Source organism: Oncorhynchus tshawytscha, linkage group LG03 (genome assembly GCF_018296145.1).
Source record: "Oncorhynchus tshawytscha isolate Ot180627B linkage group LG03, Otsh_v2.0, whole genome shotgun sequence".
NCBI classification, from domain to species: Eukaryota; Metazoa; Chordata; class Actinopteri; order Salmoniformes; family Salmonidae; genus Oncorhynchus; species Oncorhynchus tshawytscha.
The window spans coordinates 25,531,288-25,556,779 of NC_056431.1; the positions used below are offsets into that span (position 1 = coordinate 25,531,288).

Sequence of the window (25,492 nt, forward strand, 5' to 3'; positions counted from 1 at the left end):
CCATCACAATCCCCATCTAGTGTGACAACCTCTGACAGACTCATATTGCTCCTCCTGTCAGTACCAGTTTTCTGTTGAATTTAAACATTCACTGACAGGTGCACAACCATTTGCCATTATTTTCTCTTTCAGAAACTGACACATTCCTTTGCCGGATACATCATTACTACAAACGATTAAACCATTCTCCCAACACAGTAAATAGACCAGTAGTTTATGTAAAATATTTGACCGTATGGGTAGGCTACAGTAGCCTATTACTGTGCGATATAGCAGGGGTTCACAAACGTTTTCACTCAGGTCACCCAGCATTGGGGAACATCAAACTGTTCACACACCTCTTGTTGGTGGAGAGAACATTTTAGTACCCCCCGGCTACCTCCACCGGGCTCCTGCGCGACTCAGTGTTGGTGGCTATTCAGTCCCTCCTTTGCACCTTGGCGGCTCGTTATAAGGGGTGATCGATAGTGTCTACCTGCCTGAAGACCAAGATCAGCATCTTGCTGTCCTCCCACGAGTGTGACTGGAGGGTCGTGGCTTGTGAAGATGTATCAGCCGTCTTTAAAACCTCTGTGCCCAGACTACACTATATCTTTTCCATCGCAGTTTGTGCTAGCATTTACATTTTTTTTTGCGCCATGTTTCCCCTCAGGAGAAGAGAGCTTCATAATTACATCTCTTAGATTGGCGGCTGTGGTCATCCGCCATCCCACTGATCCCATTGATTATAATCAGTAGCGATTTTAGCATGTAAATCTTGGTGGGGCAAACTCAAAATATTGTTTAGATGCATGCCAGCAAAGCCACTACACAACACTACATTAATTGGACTATAACGCTGACAAACGGTGTCCACAAGCTGTCCCAACACCTTCCACTGCAGAACAGTTCATTGAGTCTTATTTACTACCTTTTGAAAATAACATGTGACGGACTTGCTTAAACAAATGTGGTTTGAGATGAAACTTTGGCATAAGGGGACGAGCAGATAAGAGGCAATCCGCAATTTAGATTAAGACATGAATGAGCGAGCGAGCTAGGACTGACGCAGTCATTAGAACTATTTCAGCACTTTTGAAATGTACAGCGACAGAATTCATAACATGAGCCTTTCTTACAGTATTGTCCCTGCACTCCAAGTCAAAACTATTGGATAAATAAAGGGGTTATGAAACAATGAAAGCTCTTACAATATTCAATGAGATTTCACTAAAACAGGCAACAAAAAAAAAGGTAAGTATATTCAGACCCTTTACACAGTACTTTATTGAAGCACCTTTGGAAGCGATTACAGCCTTGAGTCTTCATGGCAGTGATTTTAGCATGTAAATCTTGGTGGGGCAAACTCCCCTAAAATTGTTTAAAGGAAGGGGGCATTGAAAGTGCTTAGAATATTCATTGACATCTCCAAAACAGGCTGTAGGCTACATGTGCACCAACAAGTCAGAACAGTAGGCTAAATGAGGGGGAAATGGACCAAATTAGTCAGATGAGGCACATGGGCTACTAACAGCTTACGACACTACTTTCTTAGCTACAGATCTCCCTGGCATATTACATCATTTGACAGCTTCAGAGTTCAAGGTGAGAAGAAGCCACTAGAGAAAATAGGATAGTGTTTGACCTTTATAAACAGCTCCACTTTAAGAATGCTGCTGAAGAGAAATATATTTAGTTTATGATAGTGGTGATTTGGTGTCGCTTAGTGGACATGTGAATTGCACCATTATCTACATGAACGCGCAGGAGTTTGGCGTCATGTTACCAAAGTACCACCACCAGATACTGTAGTCTGACAAGCTTTACACATGAGTAGGAATGCAGCCTTGTAGCAGTCAAGATCATGCAGTGTCCACAGACATAAAATAAAACAAGACAACTAGTCTAAAACCTTTTATTACAACATTTCCTAGGCCCCCACCCCCCTCAGTCGGCCATGACCAAACACTGACATCTAAACGGACGCCTCCCTCCTGACCGGAGAGGATCATGTGTTCTATGGGAAGGGCTAAGCCATATAACATAGTTACAAAGACTCAGCTTCAGTACAAAGGCAAGTGAATCTGATTGACATTGCTAGTTGACACTGTATACATAAAAGCTTGTAAACTTCCAAGTAAAAGGCATGGGTTGTTCCATCCAGAAAGGTATTGTCAAGCGCAGTCCCTTTAAAACAGTAGTGGAGGCCAGTACAAAAAAAAACACACCATCTCAGTAGAACGAACACCTTTCACTGCTGTATAGTAAGCTAGTCAATCTGTCCCTTTTCTTTGAGACATTCAACCAAAAAAAGGGAAACAGGTAAAGACATTGTCACAAATACTTGAATAAAAAAGGAGGTAGGGAAGGGGGTTCTAGGTGCCGAGTTGAGGATGATGGGTCACGTTTCATCTGAATGGAGTTGGCCTCAAATATGGACATGGGTCTGACCACGTCAGGTTTTTTATTGCTTGGCGTTGATGATGTCAACGAACTCAGGCTTGAGTGCAGCGCCGCCAACCAGGAAACCGTCCACATCCTTCATGCCTCCCAGCTCCTTGCAGGTGCCACCTGTCACGGAACCTGAGAAGAGAGAGAACAGACGGATATGAGCGAGGAATGGATTTAGGAGAGAGAGGGACAGTGTGGTGGGGAGAAAAAGAGTCCACTGTACGCACCTACCACTGCATGTCCCGGACTTGAATTAGATTAGCTATGCAATGACAAAACCTATTAATCCCCACTTGTGGTCGTGGCATTAACAGCTTAAGTGTGTTTAAACGTGAAGCAGATGAACAGTCTCACCTCCATAGATTATCCTGACAGAGTTGGCTACTGCCTCAGACACATTGGCCTTGACCCACTGCCTCAGTTTGTCATGAACGTCCTGGGCCTGAGAGACAAAGATAAGAAATAAAAGATAAAAATAAAAACATGAATATGGGTTCCAAAGTCCAGTATGTTATGACTTCAGTCTTCAATTTAGTGATGAATCTCAAATGGACAACACATTCTGCTCTAGTCTAGACTGAATATATACAGTGTAAAGAGATTCAGGCTTTTAGTCACATCCCCATCTGTCCCAGGTTCTTTCCATTGAGGTCTTACAATTGTAAGGACGACAATAGAAGAAACTTACCTGGGCGGGGGATGCGGTCTTGCCGGTGCCGATGGCCCACACGGGCTCATAGGCCAGAACAACCTTGGACCAGTCCTTAATGTTGTCTGCAAACAGAATTGACATGATGAATACAGTACTGCATTCACATTAATAAAAAGGGAGAACTCAAAATGGACAAAGTGCCATCATGGACACTAGATATAACCAAGATAACCATGTAACACACTATACATACAGTAGTTGCAAATTCATTGCTTGCTTTCCAGATACAAAAAGGCCTATGCCGTTTATACGATTGTTATATATTACTGACATGGTTCTTGACATGTTTAAATGTAACAGTATAGACTTTACGTCCGTCCCCTCGCCCTGGGCGCGAACCAGGGACACTCTGCACATGTCAACAGTCACCCTCGAAGCATCGTTACCCATCGCTCCACAAAAGCCGTGGCCCTTGCAGAGCAAGGGGAACCACTACTTCAAGGTCTCAGAGCAAGTGACGTCACCGATTGAAACGCCACTAGCGCACACCACCTCTAACTAGCCAGCCATTTCACATCAGCTACATAAAGGTCAGGGCCAAGTTTCAAAGATATAAAATGCAAACTGATCCTAGATCAGCACTCTGATAATATGTGTACGCCTGAGCAGAATCTGTGGTCCTGTGTAACACTCATGATGAATCAGTGATTTCAGTGACGGTTACGATACCTGCGAAGTGCTTGGTCTGTGCGTTGATGACCTTCTCTGTGATGCCAGCCTCCCGCTCGTCCAGCTTCTCACCAATGCAGGCAATGACACCCAGGCCATTCTCCAGGGCGTGGGCGCACTTCTGACCAATAAGCTGTCAGGACAGTTAACAATATTACAACAACCTGTGATTGGCTAACATTTCCTCTACTTGATCAACACCTTGAGTGTTTATCAAAAAATAAATATAAAGGAGATTCAAATGATTTGTCACTGCTCCTCAAATTCTGTCATTTTAAAAAGGTCAATTCACTGTTGAAAGACAAAATCCAATACTGTGTCATGGCCCTGTTCTTGTGATCGTCTGCCACCTCCAAAGACTACTCCTCCCAAGATGACACATTCATAAACAAGAGCACTCCATCAAATAAGCCATTTACCGCATCAGTCTCTCCAAAGACCCAGCGCCTCTCAGAGTGGCCAAGGATCACCCAGTGCACGCCAACGTCCTTGATCATCGCAGGGCTGAGGAGAGAAAGAGGGGGCATAAAGGAAGAGCGAGAGAAGGGGAAAAGAATGTAGTGTGCGAAAGGAGATTTAGTTTGTTAAAAATCGGTCAGCCTACAATGTTTGGTTCAGTAAAGCACGAGAGTCCCGAAGACACTAGCATGCGCAGTTACAGATCATGTCCATTACCTGATCTCCCCGGTGAATGCACCACCCTTGACCTTGTAGCAGTTCTGAGCGGCCACTCCGATCTTAGGGTCCAGCTTGGCCCTGGCGAACTCAAGGTAGATTGATGGGGCGCCGCAGACCACCTCTGCAAGCACCGAGAGAGAACCAACACGGTCATGCACTGAGCACTATTCTCAGGGTTTAAATAGCAGACCGACTAACACTGGACCAGTTTGTATTCTTAGAGGTGAATCCTAAATTCCACTTAAGTTAAAATTCTCACCTCAGTCGTCATGCATTGATGTCAACGTGTGAGACAAAGTGAAATTTCTAAGTGGAAGTCAGGATTTGCCCCTTGATGTTTACATGGATGCCCATGTTAGTAATATTTTCAGAAAACTTAAGGATAGGTACACAGTGATTGGTGATATTGAGTATCAGTGGTGACAAATCCATGTAGTGCCCCACTACTATTCACTTCAGTATATAAAGCAACAAGGCCTACCGATCAAAATTATTAGGCCTATTTGATCCACAGTGTTGGTTATACAGTCCAATACCTGAGTCTGCAGCATAGTACACACTGTACAACTGGGATATCCCTAGTGTTGTGGCGTACAGTAGGCATACACTGACATTAGCAACGTAACTGTATCTTGGGGTTAAGTGAGTCTATATTAAACCTCCAGTCACTATTCCCTCTGCAAAGGTCATTTATCCCTGCCAACAGTCAGTTCCCCGCTGCAAAAAGGTCCTAGTTCAACCACCAAAAGGTCACTAGAACTCAACTCACAAAAGTCACATTCTGCTGGGGTCGAACAGGACCTTATAAGTTCAAAGGTCAACCACAGGATAAAGAATTTAAAATACTCTGCAGGTTCATAAAATGGCCAAGGGAAGTAGTGACTGAATATTGACTTTACATTTCTAGAAAGAGACACATGGGAAAAGCCTACGCGAGTTTGTCATCTGCTGGCACATGCAGCGTCCTGTTTCATGCGTCAGTCAGTGTGTACTGTGCAGACGAGTTGTAAGGGGTGGCCCTTTCTGTGGGGTGAAGTCCGTGGCTGTACACTGAAATGTCGGCTACTACACGGACAGAACGTCTCCTTATATTTGCTGCTCCATGGAGTGCGCAATAAACACCCATGTGCGTACCCTGCAAAAAAAGGACATAAAATGTGACTAAGTACCTTTAGCCTGTTCTTGAACCTGTGTTCAAATGCAAACAGGGCATATTGCATTTACGCGTCTGTGGCAATTTGAAAATCCACGATAGAGAATGGCGGAAGCAACATCTTCATGGCGGAGAACTCAATTTTATTGGTTAATAAAATGAGTAGGTTGGGCATAAATTAGTTAGTGTCTAACGGTAGAATGTATTTCTACATTAAAGTATCGTGATGGTGCAGTGAACCACAGTTGGTCCTCCTGGTAGTTATATGAACAGGGATCGCGATCGGATGGATCATTACAATACATCAAAGAACAGACATTTCGCCCCTCGCTTGCGCCAGACAGTAGTGGCTACGTGCTGTTCGGAACGTACGCCCACTGACATAAATCCACTTATCAAGTCATGTTTTCTATCCTAGTTCGTTTTAAAATACTGGTTGAAATCCCCTGACAAAGGAGTATAGTGGGCTTCAGTACCAAAATAGGCATAGGCCTATGTATTCTGCATTGGTGATTTCTGTTCCACAAATTGTCGCTATCGCACCACAATTAGGCCACAATTGGGGTCAGGGTATCCTAGAATTTAAAACCCCTGTGAAAGTGGCAATAAAAAAAAAAGGGACCTACCGGAGTATAGCTGGGTTAACCACCCATTGATTCGTGCACTGATAACAGAAAATGACCTTCCTTATTCTTTGTTGTTTCACAATACAAGTGTGCCGTGCGATTGTCAACTCAACTGAATAGGCTACACCAGGCAACCCAATACGACAAGTTACACAATTTCAAAGATCAACTGTCTACTACACGAGTCAAACATTAAAGCACGCACCGGTGTTGGGGTCGAGCTTCGCAGAGTTCAGGGTTTTGATGAGTTCGCCCAAGCTTGCCTTGTCGCCATTCATCTTCCAGTTACCACCGACGAAGAATTTTCTGGACATATTTGCAGTTTGGGGTCGTTCCTCGGCCTTAAAACAGAGCTAGATGGACCTACTTTGGGGAGAAGCGCAACTACTCGTGAGCAACTCACTGTATTTATTATCACGGGCCACGTAACCCCACCTCTCAGTTTGTTCTATTGGTTTACAGAGACACGCCCAGAAAAGCGTTTCTTTATGTACAATGGTAGCCTTTAATTTCAGTAGAATAAAGAGTCTAGGCTCCAATTTCACACAAAAAAAATAATGTTCTTCAAATTAGGCTATCTTTGTTTTAAGCGTGAAAATATTATTTATGTTTCAGTATATGGGGATGAAATACATTGAAACATGTCGAACATTCTCACAGAGAACCCACTGAAAATGTGCGGTTATCTCAAATAAATGGCCATTCCTACAAACGGCGAGCAGGGCCTGCTAAATCGAATGAACCCATTCTCACGCAGGAAAGCTGAGAGAATTCAGCGGGTTGATTGGCTAGCAATTCAATCTTGTAATTTGCATACCCAGCATGCATTTCGCATTTTTTTAGGCCATCTGTCTTTAAAATGGCTTTTTTTAAACAACAAAACAAGCCATCTTATGTAACATTACAACATGTTTGTCTTTTAATAATTTAATAATTATTAAAAATATTTTTTGTACGCATGATTGGAGCTAACTCTGGCACAAACACTGACGGTAAAACCTACAAGAACGCTTGTGACCTTCAAATGGTCATGGAAAATTTGCTCTTTTAGTATTTGTCAAGTAGGCATCTTCATTTGAAGAAGCCCCCGATCTCTGTTGAAAAAGAAGATACATTTGAGTTTTCTGTTACAGATTGAAGGAGAGTGTATATTTACGCAGTAAGGCATAAGGGTGTGGTACAGTGACCATATACAACAAACCCCCGAAGTGCCTTATTGTTATTCGAAACGGATTACCAGCGTAATTAGAGTAGTGCATATAACATGTTTTGTCATACCCCTGGTATACGTCTGTCAGCCAATCAACATTCAGGGCTCGAACCACCAGGTTTATAATTGGGAATCACTCACTCACTGTATGTTTTAAAATCCTGAATGGTGCAGCGGTCTAAGGGACTGCATTGCAGTGCTAGAGGCGTCACTAAAGACCCGGTTTCGATCCCGTGCTGTATCACAACCGGCCGTGATCAGGAGTCCCATAGGGCAGCTCAGAATTGGCCCTGCTACGTTTGGCTGGGTAGACCGTCATTGGAAATAATAATTTGTTCTTCACTGACTTGGTTAGTTCAATAAAGATTAAATAGATAAACATTTCAATCATGGGGTAGTAATCCTGATGTAGATTTGAACACTCAGTGATGTCAACCCAGCACATTAGCTATTAGTTACGCCAAAAGATCAGAACACCTTGACGAGGTTTCTATTATTGTGTTAAGTTTGCTCCCTTTCTTCGGAGTGTGCATCCTTACGCTTTACTCTAGTAAATTACTCACACCGGCACATTTGGGATGTGCTCTCGATGGCCACAACTGGAGGCCATCCCACTTCTGACACCACTGTAGCAAAGTCTGATTTGTAGTCCAGACTGGTGCTTGAACCAACTGTCAACCCAACACCTGCCCTCTTGATACAATAGGCCTATTTTCATTTTTGTAAATGTACTGATGCTGACAAATTGATAGTGTTGGTACAAAAACTGGAACTGAAAACTGATGCTGACTAAACAAGTAGATCATCTCTATCCTCCTTTTCATTTTTTTTGTACATGTGAATAAATCCCACTGTAGGCAATATGCACCCCACCATGTTGCTTTCATCTGTCCTGTCATTTCAGATCATCAGTGCAGAAGAGTGCAGAAGATGAGGGGTGAAGTCAGGTAGAGAAGCCGATTCAGGCTATTAAACTGTGTCACCTTGTACATGATCTGATCAATCTTGAACAGTTTACCTTCCCCAAATTCTAGGCCCATTTTATGATATTTACCGCCATTTCTGATCATTAAATTAATAATATTGTAGTGTTTCCAGGGGCAGAGCGAGATTTCGAGGCACAAACAGGTTTCCAAAGGTTACGGTTTGGGGAGCGGTAATCGGTTTTTAGAAAGGTCACGTTTGTTACCTACCTCAACTGAACGGGAAGCAAGTCCTTGTGCTTCGCCATCTTTCAGGGCCCAAGCACACCCGTCCGTGCTTTCGGTGGCCGTTACAGGTCATCCCTATCCCACTTCTGACACAACTGTGGTGTTAATCTATAATTATAATGCCCACAAATTCTTGAAGAATAGCATTTATAAATGCCTCACTGTACAGCTTCAAAATCAAGTTAAAACGGTCATGTTGTTGTTCTCATGTCATGCACTGTCAGTACCATACATTGCAACATCTATGAATTTAAGTGTCCAGCCCCATCCCTCAGTTTAGGCCTATATAGAAAATCGAGTGGCTGAATAACGTTTTTGTTGTTTTTCGAATTAAAGAGTGGGCCTTTAACCATTGTGGGAACACGAAACTGGTGGTGCATGCACTTGCCTGGGCAAACATGTAATTCCTCACTCACGCCACACGGGGGGGATTTTACACCACTGTAGAGCAGCACTGACAACAGAATGCAATATGATATTAGGCAGTGGATGGAGGCAAATATTTTCTACTGTATTGATGGTGTGTATATACAACCTAATGTATTTTTGCCCACAAAAAAAGTTTTATGATTTTCTTAGCAATTGAAGATCAAAATGCACTATATCACAACAACAGTAGGCTGCATATTATTGTACTTGAGTGAGAGAGGTTGGAGTAGATTGAACAGATGTTGCGAAATTTGGGGGCAAAAGAGATTGAAGGTCGATGTGGTGACAAAGGGGAAGAATGAACATTAAAGAAAGAGGAGGGGAAAGGGGTGGGGGGAGCGCTGAATCGACAAGGGCAGATAAAGGAGAGAGTGGAACGCTCACGAAGGTACACATCTACGGAATCACCAGAGCCACTTCCGCCCACACGAAAGATGGCGGCTCCCTTGATGGAGAAATTGTCGGAATCTTTAGGTTCCCCAGAACCTGCGGTTCGACTGATTCTGTCCGTTTTAGTCGGTGAGTTCAATTTCGTCATCTCTGACAGCTTTCAGTAGACGCTCTGACATAACCATGTGTCAATGTAATATTGAGTTACACCTTTAAAACAGTGTAACTACACACACACACTCCGCTAAACCTGGTAACGTTAATGATGTCTCTTGCTCAGCTGCAGTGACTAGCCAGTCTAACGTTGGGCTAGCTAGCGAGTAGACCCGCTGGCAAGCCGAAAGATTACAGTAGCCAAATGCACTTAGCTAGCCTTGTTTGACAAGCTGACATGACAGACGGACTGCAAGGTTGAGCGGGCACAAGACTTCGCACAATGCATTCTTCTCTGCTGACTGTCAGAAAAAACATTATTTTAATGTTTTTAGCTAACGTTAGCTAGCTAGCGATTATAGCAGACGAGGTTACTACAAGCGGTTGTGGCATACAGTACGGACGGGTTTACTTTACAATGGTCGGTTTATCCCAGGTAGCCGGGTGTCTTGTCATCTCTGAACTTTGGTCTGACACATGAGCATGTTTTTCTACCGAAGTCACATATGCTGGGATTGACTAACAAATAGTGCAGTATAACAGTTGCGTTCATTGCCTTTTCAATTGCAGTTGCTTTTCAGCTTCTGGGACCCTGATATGATTTATTCTTGCTGTAGCCTATAACTGTAGATATCTTACCTTTGGCCCATATTGACAATCTTGTAAATGTTTAGAATTTATATGAACTACAATACTGCCTTTACCAGTCATCATTGTGATTGTGACACATTGACGGTATCAGATTGCAAGTCCTCCCCACCTCTATACTTTATGGAAGTAAATTTAAATGTGATTACGAGTTTTAATTCTGGTGCCAATGTCTACCCTTGTCAGTTACACACACACACACACCAGAAAACTGTGTGTGTGTGGGGGGGGGGTTCTATAATGCACTAACCTTAACAATATGCACCAAAACGACAGTTAATTAATAAACTGCTGCCATTCACAACCAAATAGCATGTGATTTCTGTATAATGGTCAGATAATGACATTCCAGTGGAGTGACTTTTCATATTTAAACATGGTAAGTCACTCTGCTTTAGGCATAAACATTTTGAGCTGAATCTCTCACTTAATTTGAAGTGTCCAGCGAACTAAAACCTCAACGATTGGTCCGTGTTTCCAAAATCTTTTTGTATATATATTTTTTTAGCAGTAAAATGACTGTGGGAAGGTCAGTTCTGGTGCCTTTTTAAAAGGACATTCCACTACCATATAAATGGAATAAAACGATGCTAACACCATCTAAAATATAATTTGCCCCCAAAACATAATGGTCCATATTATCATGATCTGGCAGGTTCGCTATTTAGCTAAAAGCGTTAGGCTATCACCTGGCTATAGCCCAACTGATGCAGTATGTTGGCTAATAAATGGGCTGAAGAATGGGATTGCCCATCTGCATTTACCCCATTGGGTTAAGAATTAGCTACATCGCAAACTCTAAACATGATCTTGTTGCTAGTTAGCATCATATTGATGACTTGAATGTCCCAAAAATACAATGTATGTTACTGTAAATTCCAAACATAACTTTTGTTTAGTGGTATTACAGTAAACTTTACAGCAAAGTATTGTTAAACCAGTTTATTTAGAATTGACAGTAACTTACAGGTAAGTTACCGTAAAAGTTACAGGACATTTATTTTTAAAGTGTAGGCCTACCTGTTACACCTGACCCATGTTACATTTGGCCCTTATCTCCTCTATGCCCTTATCTCCTCTCGTGAACAGTGAGGGCTAAACACGCCTAAGCCATTCTGCCCACTCCACTTTGAAAATGGTACAGTTAACAAATGTGTAGGATTTGAGAAATAATAAATACAGTAGTAATGGAAAGCTGGGATCCCCTTTTTTTTAAACAGTTGCCATTAACCCCTTTCAAATGTGTAGTTGTGATGGTGCAATAATGCATTGTATGCCCGGCCATGTTTTTTTTCTCCCTGTGGTACATACAATTTGAAAGTGTCTCGAGAAAAATATTATTTTCTCGCGTGGAATGTGAGAATCCAATTGAAAAGGTCAACTATTCTACTATGGGGTTTTTCTGATTTTGGTGTTCGTTAGGCTGCTCATGTTGTTGGCTGAAGAAAAGTAACTGTGGTCTGCAGCATCTTCAAAGTGTGTCACGGCAGAAGTATTTTTTTTTGACATGTTCCACATTTTTTGGGGGGTCTGTGGGCAACAATTTCATAGTAGTTGCGCAGGCTGTGCAAGCAGTCAGAAAAGTGGGTGCACAGAGTCTCGTATGTGTTGACTCCATTGGGTGGGAGACACTGGGTACAAAACCATTTTTCCGATTTGATTTTCATTAGATCTTGTTGTAGGTTATATGATTTTTGCCTAAGGTACAGAACCTCAGCCCCGGTGGGCCCCAGACCAATTGCATCGCTGGGTGTGCACTGATAAAAGTCTCTGTTTTTTATCTTGGTTACAGCACTGAACTACAAGGTCTTCATTTTGCTGTCAGCACTAAGGGCTCTTGACTAGAATGATTCACTCGTGTTGATTGCACATGTTAACAGTCTCCTCCTTTCTGTTGTTCCTTCAGGGTACCCCTGTGCCCTGCTGTACCGCCGCTTCTTCTTCCACCAGGCACCCACTGTCATTCACCTATACCACGCCATCTCCGGACTGTCTCTGGCGGCTTTCAACTTTGGTGAGATGCGAGGGGACGGAGGGAGGCAAATAGAGAAGGAGGGAGGCAGAGAGAAAGGAGGTGGGGATGTGGTGTGGGGGAGGAAATAAAGGAGGAACTGGGTAGGTATTTCGGCTCATGCCTATACATTTGTAATACGTTAAAAGGATTGAGAAGTTTGCTATGACCAGGAGCCTATTTCTGAGCAGTGCTACATTAAGTAAATAGTGTCAATGGCTTATAACAATATTGGAACATCCCAACTTCAGGTGAAGGAGAGGTGAGAGAGCAAGTGGGTTGTTGACCCTGTAGAAAAGTGGCTGGGGAATGAGTGTTGGGGGGAATGGGTAATGATTTCCTTATGGCGGTCATGTTGGCAGGGAAACTGTTACAGAGTTGGGATGGGGACCTATTAACTCCGGGGGGGATTGTGGAGGAGATTGAAGGTGTTTAGGTAAAGTGGCTCATTTATGTAAACCGTGTTTGCCTCGCCATTACTTTGTTGCGGTGGGAGTCGTGTTGCAAAATTCTGGAAACTTTCAATAAATTCCCTGGTTTTCCAGAAATCCAGAAATGCCTTCTTTGTTTCAAATGAAATATTTTGGTGTTTGCAGCTTTTGATTATTGCTTCAGTGGCTTCCGTGCCGTACTAAGAAACCACCCTAGTGTTTAACGCTGCAAGGGATCGGCCTAGAACAGGACAGTATCTTAAGGGCGGGATCTGTCTAGCTCAGGGATGTCAAACTCGTTTCGACCCGCGGGCGTGATTCGGTCTTCACGGAGGTCCGGAGGGCTGCAGACAAAATTGGTTATGTTTCCTCACTGTCTAAATGACCAAAATACAGTCCTCTAGCCATCGTTTTTGGATTTTGCATTGACACTCCTGGACTAGCTCAAGGTCTAACATACACCTGCGGGTGTTTTGAGCAAAATACTTTTTAAAAATAATAATTTTGGGGTGGGGAATGAGCTCAACCAAATCAAAACTGGGTAGAAATGATAAAGGAACTAGGTTTATAGTCTCTTCACTTTGTCCAGCTTTCTATCAATCAGTGACACGAAAGCTAGAAAGTCGGGGAGCTTTCGTGTCACTGATTGATAGAAAGCTGGACAAAGTGAAGAGACTATAAACCTAGTTCCTTTATCATTTCTACCCAGTTTTGATTTGGTTGAGCTCATTCCCCACCCCAAAATTATTATTTTTAAAAAGTATTTTGCTCAAAACACCCGCGGGTGTATGTTAGACCTTGAGCTAGTCCAGGAGTGTCAATCATTCAATTTGTATGCTATAGCTAGCCTAAGCGGTAACCACCAAGTCATGAGTAATTGTGAAGATGTAAAGAGGAGTTTGACAGACTGAGGGAGTCTAGAGAGGGATGGATGGATGGTTTGAGGTTTACATGATAGTACGGGATTAATAACGCAACCTTTTCCCCCCTTGTTCTCTGCTGCATTTGGATTTTACAGCAGGTCTGTTGCACTTTCTCTGTCTTTGTGGATTCTATCTTATTTTTTTATCCTCTTCACTTGATAACCTGTGTTGACCTGCTCATCTTCAATTTGCAAGAATTGCACTCTTTCTTCCTCTGTTTCTTCTCTCTGCGCTTACATCCATCTCTCTGGCCCCTTTCCCTTCCTCTGTCCCTCTATCATTCCATCTTTCTGTCTCTTTCAGGAACCCAGCTCTATCACTCTGCATTATGCGTCCTTGTCCAGTTCCTGATGATGAGGCTTATGGGAAGGACGATAACAACCGTCCTGGCCAGCTTTATGTTTCAAATGGTGAGATTTCTCCCTCGATCTTTCTCGCTCCCTTTTTTTTTTTTCTCCTTTTCTCTCTCAATCTCCTCCTGTGTTCTGTTGTGATGCGGGAGTCAGGTGATAGAGGAAGCATCTCTCGCTCGTTGCCGCTGCCTTGCTACGGTGGTTGAAGAGCTGCACTGTCCGTGTGTGTGTGATTTCTGCTGTTCATGTTACGATGTTCTCTTTCACTGGAGTACTGAAGAGCCGTAGAATACTGCCACTGTATGACGTAATGCTCTCGCTCGCTCGCCCTCCTTTTAAAAAAAAAAGTGTGACTGTAATCATTGTTTTGTGTGTGAATCAAGCATGTCTTCTTTATCCTCTTCTCTCTCTGTAGGCATACCTGCTGTCAGGCTACTACTACACCGCTACAGAAGAATATGATATCAAGTGGACCATGCCCCAATGTGTCCTTGCACTCAAACTTATCGGTATGTTCACCTCATCACAAACACCCTCTCTCCGCTGCTCTGTACAACCCCTCTTTGTTTCCCACTTATTTTGTGTAACACCCGTTGCTGCGTGATTATTTGTCCGATTTCCTCTTATTTTCTTAGCGGCGACTTGCGTTGTCGTAGTTGTTCATTGGCCTCGGCGATAACATGGATCGTATTTTGCATAGTGCAATATACTAAAAAACCTACTAAGATCCATCATGGTTTTACATGGGTGCAGCTGAGGAACATCTACAGTCAAAGTATTCATTCCAATGTTCATGGCAATCCTAGGAGCTTTCATAACATGGTGACTGATGCCAATTTGCGTTCTCTTTGATTTCAGGTTTGTCGTTTGATTACTATGACGGTGGCCAGGAACCAGTGAGTTGATTGATCTCTCTATCGGCGTTTGATTATTGGTCAATTCTGTGTGATATTGTTTTGATCTCTGTTCTATTTTTTTTATTTTGCTCTATCAGTGTACTTGTCTGTTTGTGCTTCAACCTCTTCCAAGTGTGTGTGTGTGAGACAGACAGACAGTTTGAATGTTTGAGTGAGAGACTTTGTCCACACACCAGTCAGAGATGAGTTGAGTTGTTTGCATTGAGGAAGTTATCCATTTACAAACAGGCAAGTGTCTAGTGGTCATCATTACAAATGTTACTCTGTACAGTTGCTTCTCACCTTTTCTGTGTGTAGGGGTGCTCCTAAATGGCACAACTTATAGGGCTCTGGACGAAAGTAGAGCGCCATGTAGGGAATAGGGTGCGATTTGGGACACACCCGTAGTCTAGTTACTGTCCTGTGTATCTTGTTTTGTCTAGTCAAAAAGGCCCCAAAAGGCAGGCACACGGGTTTGTACTTGGAAAACCAGCAGTTTTATGCCCCCTAGTTAAATGCCTGTTAAGTAGACCTATTTGGTTCAATTGAATTTGCGGTCAAACCATGGGCCGCTTTCAACAAGAACCCTGGGTAACTGGATATGCAGCGAGCTCAGCCAGTGACTGTGCACTGTTAAATGTCTCTCCTCTATTTCCTGTCTTTTCTTTCTTTCCCCTTTTCTTTCACTTTTCATTCTACCCTTTTCCCCTCTTTGCTTTCCTTTTCTCTGCTCTCCCTTTTCTCATTTACCCAACCTTTCCCCTTTTACTCTAAATCCTCCATCTCCTCTTAACCCTCCCCCTTCTTTCTCCCTGGCTCCAACCACTATTCTCCACCTCACTCTCCTTCCTCTCTCCCCCTCCACCCCACCAGTCCAAGTTGAATGAGGAGCAGAAGAGGTCAGCCCTAGCCAAAGTTCCCTCTCTGCTGGAGGTAATCGGCTTCTCCTACTTCTACGGAGGCTTTCTGGTGGGGCCCCAGTTCACACTGCGCAGCTACCAGAGGCTCGTCAAAGGGGAGCTCACCGACTGCCCCGGACAGCCACCTAACAGGTAGAGGTGGGACGGGGCGGACTGGGAGGTGGGACGGGGCGGACTGGGAGGTGGGACGGGGCGGACTGGGAGGTGGGACGGGGCGGACTGGGAGGTGGGATGGAGGCAGAGAGAGGAAGGAGATGGATACATTGGTTTACTTAACAATCTTTTTCTTTCTCTCAGTGTTATACCTGCTATGAAGCGATTCTCCCTTGGCCTCCTCTGCCTGGTGATCTACGCAATATTCAGTCCCCACTACCCAGATAGCTATTACCTAACAGACGAGTATGACGTAAGAAAGCCTTGCTTTTGCACCAGCATTCCTGACACTTTTAACATCACTGATTGAAGCCAAAGCCACATTTCCATATGTTCTGTTTGACAAATGTAACCGTCCAAAGTCAAATGCGAACGTGTCTCTTCAGGCCCAGCCGTTCTGGTACCGCTGTGTCTTCATCCTCCTTTGGGCCAAAGTCATCCTGTACAAATATGTCAGCTGCTGGGTCATAGCGGTGAGTAGTAGCACAATGTAGCAGCACTTGGTATGCAAAAACATCTCATTTCCAGGCTGCTCCCGCTTCAAAATAACAACACCTTTTACAGACACACCTGTCTCCACATACCTGTCATTCACACACAGATTAGTTTCGTTGGGACACACCTACGTCAGATCAGGGGAGAAGAAACTGGTCTGGGAGCCCAGTATATCACCGATACCATGTATTTAGGTTTATCAGGAAGAAGTTATTCAAGTGTTTGTAAAAGGAATGTCTGTGATTTGTGACTCAGGAGGGCGTCTGTATACTCTCTGGGCTTGGCTATAATGGCCTGGGTCAGAATGGCGAGTACCAATGGGACGCCTGCGCAAATATGAAGGTGTGGACATTTGAGACCACACCCCTTTTCACGGGCACCATCGCCTCCTTCAACATTAACACCAACGCCTGGGTGGCCAGGTTAGTGCCTGACTAAAACTCGTAACTATTTATGGCCAGGTTAGTGCTTTCTGGGATCCTTGGGGCATCCCCACCCTTACCTTAACCATTTTAAATTCCACCTTAATTGGGTAAGGACGTCCCAGGGATCTTGGCTAGCAGGGACCTTAAAGTCTGATTTTAAAACTGTATGGCTAGGTTAGTGTCTGATAAAGTGCTAAAGGTCTCTTGCAAAATAGATTTAAGCTGTATAAATACAGGTTTAATTGATAAAAATATATATCTAACAATATTTTGTGGTTTGTAACACTCCTCCAGGCATGTGTTTAAGCGGTTGAAGTTCCTGGGCAATAAGCTCCTGTCTCAGGTGACCGCGCTTGCGTTCCTGGCCATCTGGCATGGCACGCACTCCGGATACCTCCTCTGCTTCTCCATGGAGTTTATCATCGTAAATGTGGAGAGACAGGTATGAGTAAATAATGGAATTTAATAGAATTTTAATAAAGCACTACTTGAATACTGAACTTCCTGCTTTTACTTCCTGTTTTACTCCTATGGGTACACTCAATATGGCTGCTTGTCCACCTATCACAGCACAGTGGTTTGATTGGGAATGGCTGTTCTAGTAATTATATTTCTATGGAAACAAGCGGCAGAGCGAATCCTGAGGAGACCGGAAAATGCCGCCTTGCTTATTTTTGGATGCTTTCAAAGTTGTACACTGCAATGTCTTGACCACGGTGGGAATGTACCGTATGTATTTTTTTAAGCTGGTAAGGTTAAGAAACCTATTTTGCGAGGACGACCTGACCCTCAGTAGTCAAAACATGGTTGCGTCAAACATTGGGAGCATATAAACAGTGTGCAATGGCTTCATCTCTCTTTGTGATGTTTTCCATTCTCTGGAGCTGTGCATTTTAAACCTCGTCAAGAGGAGACAACCTGTCAGTGCTAATTTATCTTCAAGTGGGTCATCAACTAAGGGTTCAAGATTTCCATTTAAGCTATTGGAGGATTCTCAAACTCTCTGCCCTGTATGCGTTACTGCATTACTGTGTGCGCCCATGTCCATAACTATACCTTTTATACTGTACGCGTATCCCTGTTTGTTTCAGGCCCAAGCGCTGGTGAGGGACAGTCCCCTGCTGACCCGCCTGGCCAACAGTTCCTTCTACCCCCTCATCTACCTGGTCCAGCAGTTCATCCACTGGCTCTTCATGGGCTATCCTTTGGTGCCCTTCTGCCTCTTCACCTACGACAAGTGGCTCAGGGTAATAAACGGCTTAGAAAGCATTCGGAATGTTGTCATAAGCATATTGCAACACATTTTTACTTGAAGTAGCTAAAGGTAGCTGGCAGTTTGTAATACCACAAACATGTTAGAACTCAGATCATGGATTATTGTGTGATGAGTGAGTGCAGTTTTCTGGCATGCGTTTAAGCTTTTGACTTGGGTTGGGGAAACGGCTGTCTGGATGAGGATTTAATGTGCTCGGTTTGTCATCTTTGTGTTTTGCAGGTGTATTCGTCCATTTATTTCTGCGGCCACATATTCTTCTTCACGTTGTATCTAGGCATCCCGTATCTCCGCAAGGTGCTGGTACCTAGAAAAGAACGGAGCGAGAAAAAGGAGGACTAGGAACTATGTTAGGTAAATGCAAGCTTCTGTATAGTTCTCCCAGACTCTTCTGTGTTTACAGTAAGGCTGTGGCGATAATGGAATTTTGGATAATGATTTAAAGGGATAGTTCACCCATCTTAAAAAATTGTATATTGGCTTCCTTACCCTATAAGCTGTCTATGGACCAAGGTATGACAGAAATCCATGCTTTGGATTTGTTTACCTGGCTTCTGTTTCAAATGCTAACGTTTTAGCATTTGTGGCACAAATGCAAGTCAATGGTAGCTGTATTGGCATTTTTTTGGCACTAAATGTCCACATCTACGTATCAAAAACTGTAAGTTACTTGTAGATGAAAAGCGTTTGAAACGGTGGCTAGGTAAACAAAACGTAAGCATTGATTGCTGTCCTACCTTGTCCATAGACTGCTTACAGGGTACGGAAACCAGTGTGTTATTTTGTCATTTGGGTGAACTAGCCCAAAAAAAACATTGGCCCGTTTTACTGATACAAAAACCGAGCTTGTAAATGTGTCTTTGAAAATGATCTACGACATACCTAATGTATACAACACAGCTTTGGTGGCACCTACGTCTGAGAAATGTATGATTTTTGACCACTTGGAACTTTAGGAAATGAAGCTTCCCCTCCCAACAGTGCTGTACTGCCCGTAAAATGATTGCTGCCCTCGTTGAGACATTACCAACTTTACCCTCGTCATGTAAAAATGAAAAAATGCTATTGGGTAAACTATATCTACTTGAAAATGAAGTTGAAAGACCTAAAAGCAATGTATTAAAACAATTATTATTCATAATTGGCGGTTATACCATTACTGTCCTAGTTTAGACTTAATACACTGTAAACACATTCTCTATGTTTCAGTTATTCATTAGTCTCCATATTGGCAAAAGATAGTTTCCAGATAATTAATTTAAAGGCACAGTTTACCCCCAAAATGACTTTTGACAGATGTTTTCATACCTCCATAGATGGTATGAATTCAAAATTATGCAGATCTAAAATGAATGGGAAAGATTCCGATCCAAAACAAATGCTGCCAATTTTTCCCCATTTTTGTTTGAGATTTAGGCTTCTACATTTTTCCTCATGCATGTAGAGGGATCTTCACAACATCTTTATGAATAGACAGAAACAGAAATGTCACTGTCGCTTATGTTACTTGTGGATATATGATAATAATATTTATGATGATGGATTGGATTTATATAGTGCATTTCCATCACATGCTCTAAGCACTTTTTGTAAGGGGGAAAAAAATCACCTCAACTAATCACTCTCTCTTTCTCTCAGGTCTCTGGCTGAATCTCCACCCAGGATGTGACTGAAGGGAACTGTGACTTTTAACTAGGAGCGGATCAGAAAATATTTTAAAGCCTTTAATATTATTTGTGTACACATTTTTCTTTCTATTTATTTTAGTGTTTTGGACGGGACGCACGTTTTTTTGGGACCAGGGAGATAAAGGTACAGGAAATAACCATTGAGCCAATCAGGGGTGTTTTCTTGGTTTTTAGAACTTGAGAGACTGAAGTCTTATACACAGTATATTGCACTCGCCACTCACAGGCTCTGGATCCGTAGGCAGCTCTGTTTTATGATCTCTCTTCCTGTTTCAACCCTTCCCTCAAGTCCATATACACGGTGTATACAAAACATCCTAATATTGAGTTGCACCCCCCCCTCCCCAGCCTCAATTCGTCAGGCATGGACTCTACAAGGTGTCGAAAGCGTTCCACAGGGATACTGGCCCATGTTGACTCCAATGCTTCGCACAGTTGTGTCAAGTTGACTGGATGTCCTTTTGGGTGGTGGACCATTCTTTATACACATAGAAACTGTTGATCGTGAAAAACCCAGCAGTGTTTCAGTTCTTGACAAAAGCCGGTGCGCCTGGCACCTACTACCATACCCCGTTCAAAGGCACTTAAATATTTTGTCTATATTCACCGTCTGAATTGACACACACACACACAATCCATGGCTTAAAAATCCTTATTTGTCCTGTCTCCTCCCCTTCATCTACACTGATTGAAGTGAATTTAACAAGTGACATAAATAAGGGATCTTAGCTTTTGCATGATTCACCTTGTGAGTCTCATGGAAAGAGCAGGTGTTCTTAATGTTTTCTCTACTCCGTGTGTGTGTATATAGACATGTCTGTGCAGGCTCTATGGTTCAGGCACAACAGAAATGTTTTTGGCACTTTCAGATTTAATGTAAACATTCATTTTGTTGAGAACAAAAAACCAAGGATTGCTGCTCTGATGGGAATTATATATTTTGGGGGAGGAGTGTTTTCATTGGCCAACACTCACTCACAAGAAGCACTGTACACACTAACACGTGACTCAAAAATGGCCTTGTATTATCAACTGTTTTTACATTTTTCTGGTTTCAATTCAGATTTTGTTTCCTTTATTTTGTGACGAGACTGGATTTTATAGCTATTTTAGGAGGGTTTTACGATCAACCATTTTGTAGCTTTGGATAAGATTCCATGAAGGGATTTCAATGCTCTCCTCTTCCCCCATCTCCCTCTCCTCATGACCCTTTTCATCCTCTTTGTCTGCCGTCGTCCTCTCACTCCATTGCCACCCCACACCCTTCCGGCTGTCTCTGAACAAACTGGAAAACAAACTCCCAACTTAAACAATAGGTAACCAAAACCACCACTTTTACATTGAGTGACATCACCATACCAATGTCAGCAGCATCACAAGTGGTCTCCAGTAAGATCTAGCACCTTCCTCGATCTTTTTTAGGACTTGGTAAAACTTTGCCCTAACCACTGACGTAAGGTCAGATGTAGAATGTTTGACCTGTCAGATACTCTGTTCCTACATCTACCACTATCCTTTTCCAATGCAGAGACACATTGGGAGAGCAGTGACTCACTGTAGCAACAACCCACATTTTAATAATATTTATACTTGTGGTAATAATTAATTGATGTGAATTAATTGTTATTTCAGAGACTACTTTTTTGCCTTATTGCTACCAAATGTACAAAGGAAAAGAGAAATGGGGAAAAAAGAATTTTAAATACATTTTTTGTAATGTTCATTAAAATGCTGGATTTTAAAAACCAAAGAGATGTGTGTGTCAGTGGTGTAAAGTACTTTAAAGTATTTTTACTTAAGTAGTTATCTGTACTTTCCTTTACTATTTATGTTTTGACAACTTTTACTTCATTACACTCCTAAAGAATATGTATTTTTTACTCCATATGTTTTCTCTGACACCCAAAAGTACTGGTTACATGTTGAGTGCTTAGGACCGGAAAACGGTCCAGTTTACACACTTATCAAGAGAACACACATGGTCATCTCTGATCTGGCAGACTCACTAAACACATGCATTGTTTGTGAATTATGTATTAGTGTGTATCCCTGGCGATCTGTACATTTTAAAAACAAGAAAATAGTGGCGTCTGGTTTGCTTTATATTAGGGAATTATAAGTTATTTATACTTTTGATACTTATATTTTAGCAATTCCATTTACTTTTGATACTTAAGTATATTTTGAACCAAATACTTCTATTCAAGTATTTTACTGGGTGACTGGAGTAATTTTCTATTAAGGTGTCTACTTATACTCAAGTATGACAATTGAGTACTTTTCCTCCACTGGTGTGTGTCTGGCAGAAAGGGTGATATGACGTAATTTTGCAGTCAGGGCGGGGAAAGGTAGTGGCTGTTAAGAGAGCGTACCCCCCACACCTGTCAGTCACTACATGTAGACACAAAAATAATATTATGTTGCGCTGAAATTAGTAATATCATGCGTTGTCCCCAACACCCTCATAGTGGATTCAAGTAAACAGAGAGAACAGTGCAATTTGGCAGGGAGCTAGAATTGGAGCTGAGAGGACGCAGTGTGGGCGGGTTAAGAAACACGGAGAGGGAGGGGACGTCAGCGTTATATTCCCATCGTTTTTACCCCTTCATACGACGTCTGCCGAAAACAAGGACATCGGTATTGAGATTCTATCCGTTCGTATCACTGTCTTGCGTCAAACTGAGGCGTACACATTTGAGCATCTTCAAGAGATCTGTGTATGAAATCCCGATACCTGCGCTTTAGTTTTTTTTTTTGCGTCGGAGGATAGCTGAGCTGCAAAAGCGCGGATGCTACGAGGGTAGCGTTGGGTACCAAAACACCTCACTCACCACGGTAATGTGAAATTGACAGCGGCTTTCTTATGTTTTTGATTGTAACCCGTATCTATGTCGTCGACAATATTTTTTTAAGGGTCCAAAATATAGATCTGCTGGCGTATGGTGCCAATTGATGCACCTATCAATCAATATGGGGTATAAAATCGATTAGTTATTGTCGCATAAACGCATGTCTGCATCACCTCTGTGTAGCATTGAACAACCCGTGCTAACTAATTTTGAGAAGAATATATATTTTACGCTCCTCTACACAGTCTCGTTCAAGTTTTTAGTTTTGATTTAATATATAGGCCTAGGCCTGGATAGGCTTCGATTTTACGCATGGCAGTGAAAGGTAGAATGTGGGTATCGTGATGCCAATAACGGCTCAATACCCCATGGAATCATTTTGGATACCGTGTCAACCAACTGGCACGGACACCAAAGCCTAAACACACCCACACAGGCAATGAGTAGGTGTGTGCATAGGCAGCATATTGGCCTGTATATAGGCTATAACATCATTTACCATCTCAAAATGAACAACAGCATAACTGGGCTATACGTTGCAGCTTTTATTATGCATACCAGTTTGTTTTGATTCCGTCTAATGCTCCATTTTATTGTACCAGTTTAATGTGCCAATTCACTACCATGACCTGGGCCCATGTGCTGTCTTTTTACTGGGCTTTTGTTATTCTGCGTTATTCGTCTGTATTCTGTATGAGGTGAAAGTATAGCGCCGGAAGATTCCGTTGGATGTAGGCTTAATGTATTAGGATTTTTACTTATGTGTATTTGTCTGTCCTGGCATGTCTAGTCTATGTTCTCTACACCTCAGCCTATCTTCCAGTGCTGATCGGTTTAATGTGTCTAACTCATTCTGCGGCGGGCCGAGTGTCTCCTCCCTACTACTTCATTGATGAATTAAGGCCGCTGATTAGTTAGGACCTCACCACACCTGGTTGTATAGGTCTTAATTGGACCCAAATTGAAAGGAGAAATCAAAAACCAGCCCACTCGGCCCTCAGTGGAATGAGTTTGACACCCCTGGTTTAATGCATGTACTGTATTCCTCCTCTCTGTCCTCCTCTCCCTTCTACCTTTCCCCTCCTCCCTCAGATGGACAGAATGAGTTGTCTCTCCTTCCTCCTCCTTTGCTTGACTTCGGTTGCCAATGGCAACAAAGGTCAGTTTCCTTTCCTTTTGACTGTTAATTGTGAGAACTGCTGAAATAATGTTTTTTTCTATTGCCATGGGAGCACAGATACCTGTAGTCATGCTCTTGGCCAGGGCCCTTTTGATGCTGTCCCCTAAACTAGAGGGAATTCAATCATATATCCACTCACTGTGCTCAACGTCATAATATATCACATATGTCTGTAAAGTGTGATTACATACACATTACCATTATAGAGTGTTGTCCTGGATGTAGCCTGTATGTATGTATTTTGCTCAATGTGGTGATGTTGCTGTATGTGATTCTGTGTGTAATTGATAGCATGACATTCCAAGGAGGATCAATCTTCTTCTCTTGAGATAGATCACCGTGGATAGCCATGACTCTTGATTTACCAACATTGTTCCAATGATTATCACGCTGGAGACTTGAAATTAGACTGGGGGCGAAGGACGTCAGAGAGGGTGAGGGAGGAGAGGAGAAAGGGAGTGACGCTGAAAGACAGGGAGAGCGAAGTGGAAAGGAGAGAAGGGGAGCAGCAGTGACGGGGGGGTCGGTCCAAGGAAAGAGTTACGGAGACGCAGTGTGTGTGACAAACAGTCAGATAGTTAGGAAGGGCGGGTGGGTGGGGAGAGGAAGAGAGATGGTGCGTTAAATCAAGTGACAGAGAGACAGAAAAAAGTGAGTGAGATAAGAGCGTGTGAGAGAAGGGCAGAGAACGAGGGGATGTGTCAAAGAGAGAGAGAAAGTGAGAGAAATGGAGCGAGAGGGATGGAAAGAGAGCTCTCAATCTGTAATCCCGGGTGTAATCCACAGCCCTGATGTTCAGATTAATGCTGTATTGCAGAGAGATGGAGAGAGAGAGGGAATGGGAAAGAGAGACAGGCGGGGGGAGAGGGTTAGAGATAAAAAGACAAAAAGATGGACAGAGCAGAAGCTTGAGGACAGGCAGTGTTCGTATCAGATGAACCATTGAGGATGGTGAATACTAGCCTGGGCATGACTCACCGGCTGGGTCACACAACCAAAATGGTGTACTACAAAGCAAGATCAAGGCAGCTAACTTGCCTGAATACTCTTAAAAAAACATTTTTAGTATTTAGAAAGATAAGCTTGTTATGGGCATGGTCTAATTGACTCAACAACCAAACATACATCCCACTTGGGAAAAACTAGATGAATCAGTTTTGTTTCCACGTCATTTCAACAACAAAAATCAATGTGATGACGTTAAATCAATGTGGAGAACTTGATTAGGAAAAACGTCATCAACGTTAGGGAATTAGGTATGTTTGGTTTATTTCACGTTGGTTGACAACTCAACCAAATGTACATCAAAACTAGACGTTGAGCTGATGTCTGTGCCCAGTGGGATATCTACAGTGCATTAGGAGAGTAATCAGACCCCTTGAATTTTCCCACATTTTGTTACAGCCTTGTTTAAAAAATTGATTAAAAAAAAGGTTTCACATCAATCTACTCACGATACCCCATAATGACAAAGCGAAAACAGTTTTTTTTAAACATTTTGTGCAAATTTGTTTTTAAAAAAACAAACAGATACCTTATTTACATTTATCCATTATTTTACCAGGTAAGTTGACTGAGAACACATT

The 25,492-nt window shown here is 42.7% G+C and overlaps 3 protein-coding genes and 1 non-coding gene across 8 annotated transcripts in view; 3 read left to right on the forward strand and 1 right to left on the reverse strand.

The window, feature by feature from the left end:
* Window positions 1–1,880: 1,880 nt before the first annotated feature.
* On the reverse strand, window positions 1,881–6,663 carry LOC112246553 (triosephosphate isomerase B-like). The gene is made up of 7 exons (XM_024414948.2): window positions 6,474–6,663; window positions 4,487–4,610; window positions 4,231–4,315; window positions 3,812–3,944; window positions 3,119–3,204; window positions 2,785–2,872; window positions 1,881–2,562 (listed from the first exon to the last, which is right to left on the reverse strand). Exons 1-7 carry the CDS (start codon window positions 6,580–6,582, stop codon window positions 2,444–2,446), a joined length of 744 nt encoding a protein of 247 aa, XP_024270716.1. The 5' UTR covers window positions 6,583–6,663; the 3' UTR covers window positions 1,881–2,443.
* A 638-nt stretch (window positions 6,664–7,301) lies between these two features.
* On the forward strand, window positions 7,302–7,357 carry LOC112246638. Its single transcript, XR_002952951.1, has one exon. It is a non-coding gene; the product is annotated as a U7 small nuclear RNA (small nuclear RNA).
* Window positions 7,358–9,495: 2,138 nt separating this feature from the next.
* On the forward strand, window positions 9,496–20,248 carry LOC112246549 (lysophospholipid acyltransferase 5-like). Its single transcript, XM_024414945.2, has 13 exons — window positions 9,496–9,637; window positions 12,216–12,323; window positions 13,978–14,084; window positions 14,443–14,536; window positions 14,886–14,923; window positions 15,797–15,975; window positions 16,141–16,249; window positions 16,383–16,469; window positions 16,747–16,913; window positions 17,211–17,358; window positions 18,008–18,163; window positions 18,412–18,543; window positions 19,828–20,248. Exons 1-12 carry the CDS (start codon window positions 9,553–9,555, stop codon window positions 18,529–18,531), a joined length of 1,398 nt encoding a protein of 465 aa, XP_024270713.1. The 5' UTR covers window positions 9,496–9,552; the 3' UTR covers window positions 18,532–18,543; window positions 19,828–20,248.
* A 2,118-nt stretch (window positions 20,249–22,366) lies between these two features.
* LOC112246560 (calsyntenin-3-like) overlaps window positions 22,367–25,492 on the forward strand; it is a 36,357-nt gene continuing 33,231 nt past the window's right edge. For 2 of the 5 annotated variants that reach the window (XM_042312936.1, XM_042312947.1), the window contains exons 1-2: window positions 22,437–22,712; window positions 23,819–23,885. In XM_042312936.1, coding sequence (XP_042168870.1) covers window positions 23,819–23,885 — 67 coding nt within the window. In that variant the 5' untranslated portion in view covers window positions 22,437–22,712. Of the gene's footprint in view, window positions 22,713–22,808; window positions 23,174–23,818; window positions 23,886–25,492 lie in introns of those variants that run through there. The other 3 variants (XM_042312959.1, XM_042312942.1, XM_042312954.1) reach the window with 3 other exon arrangements.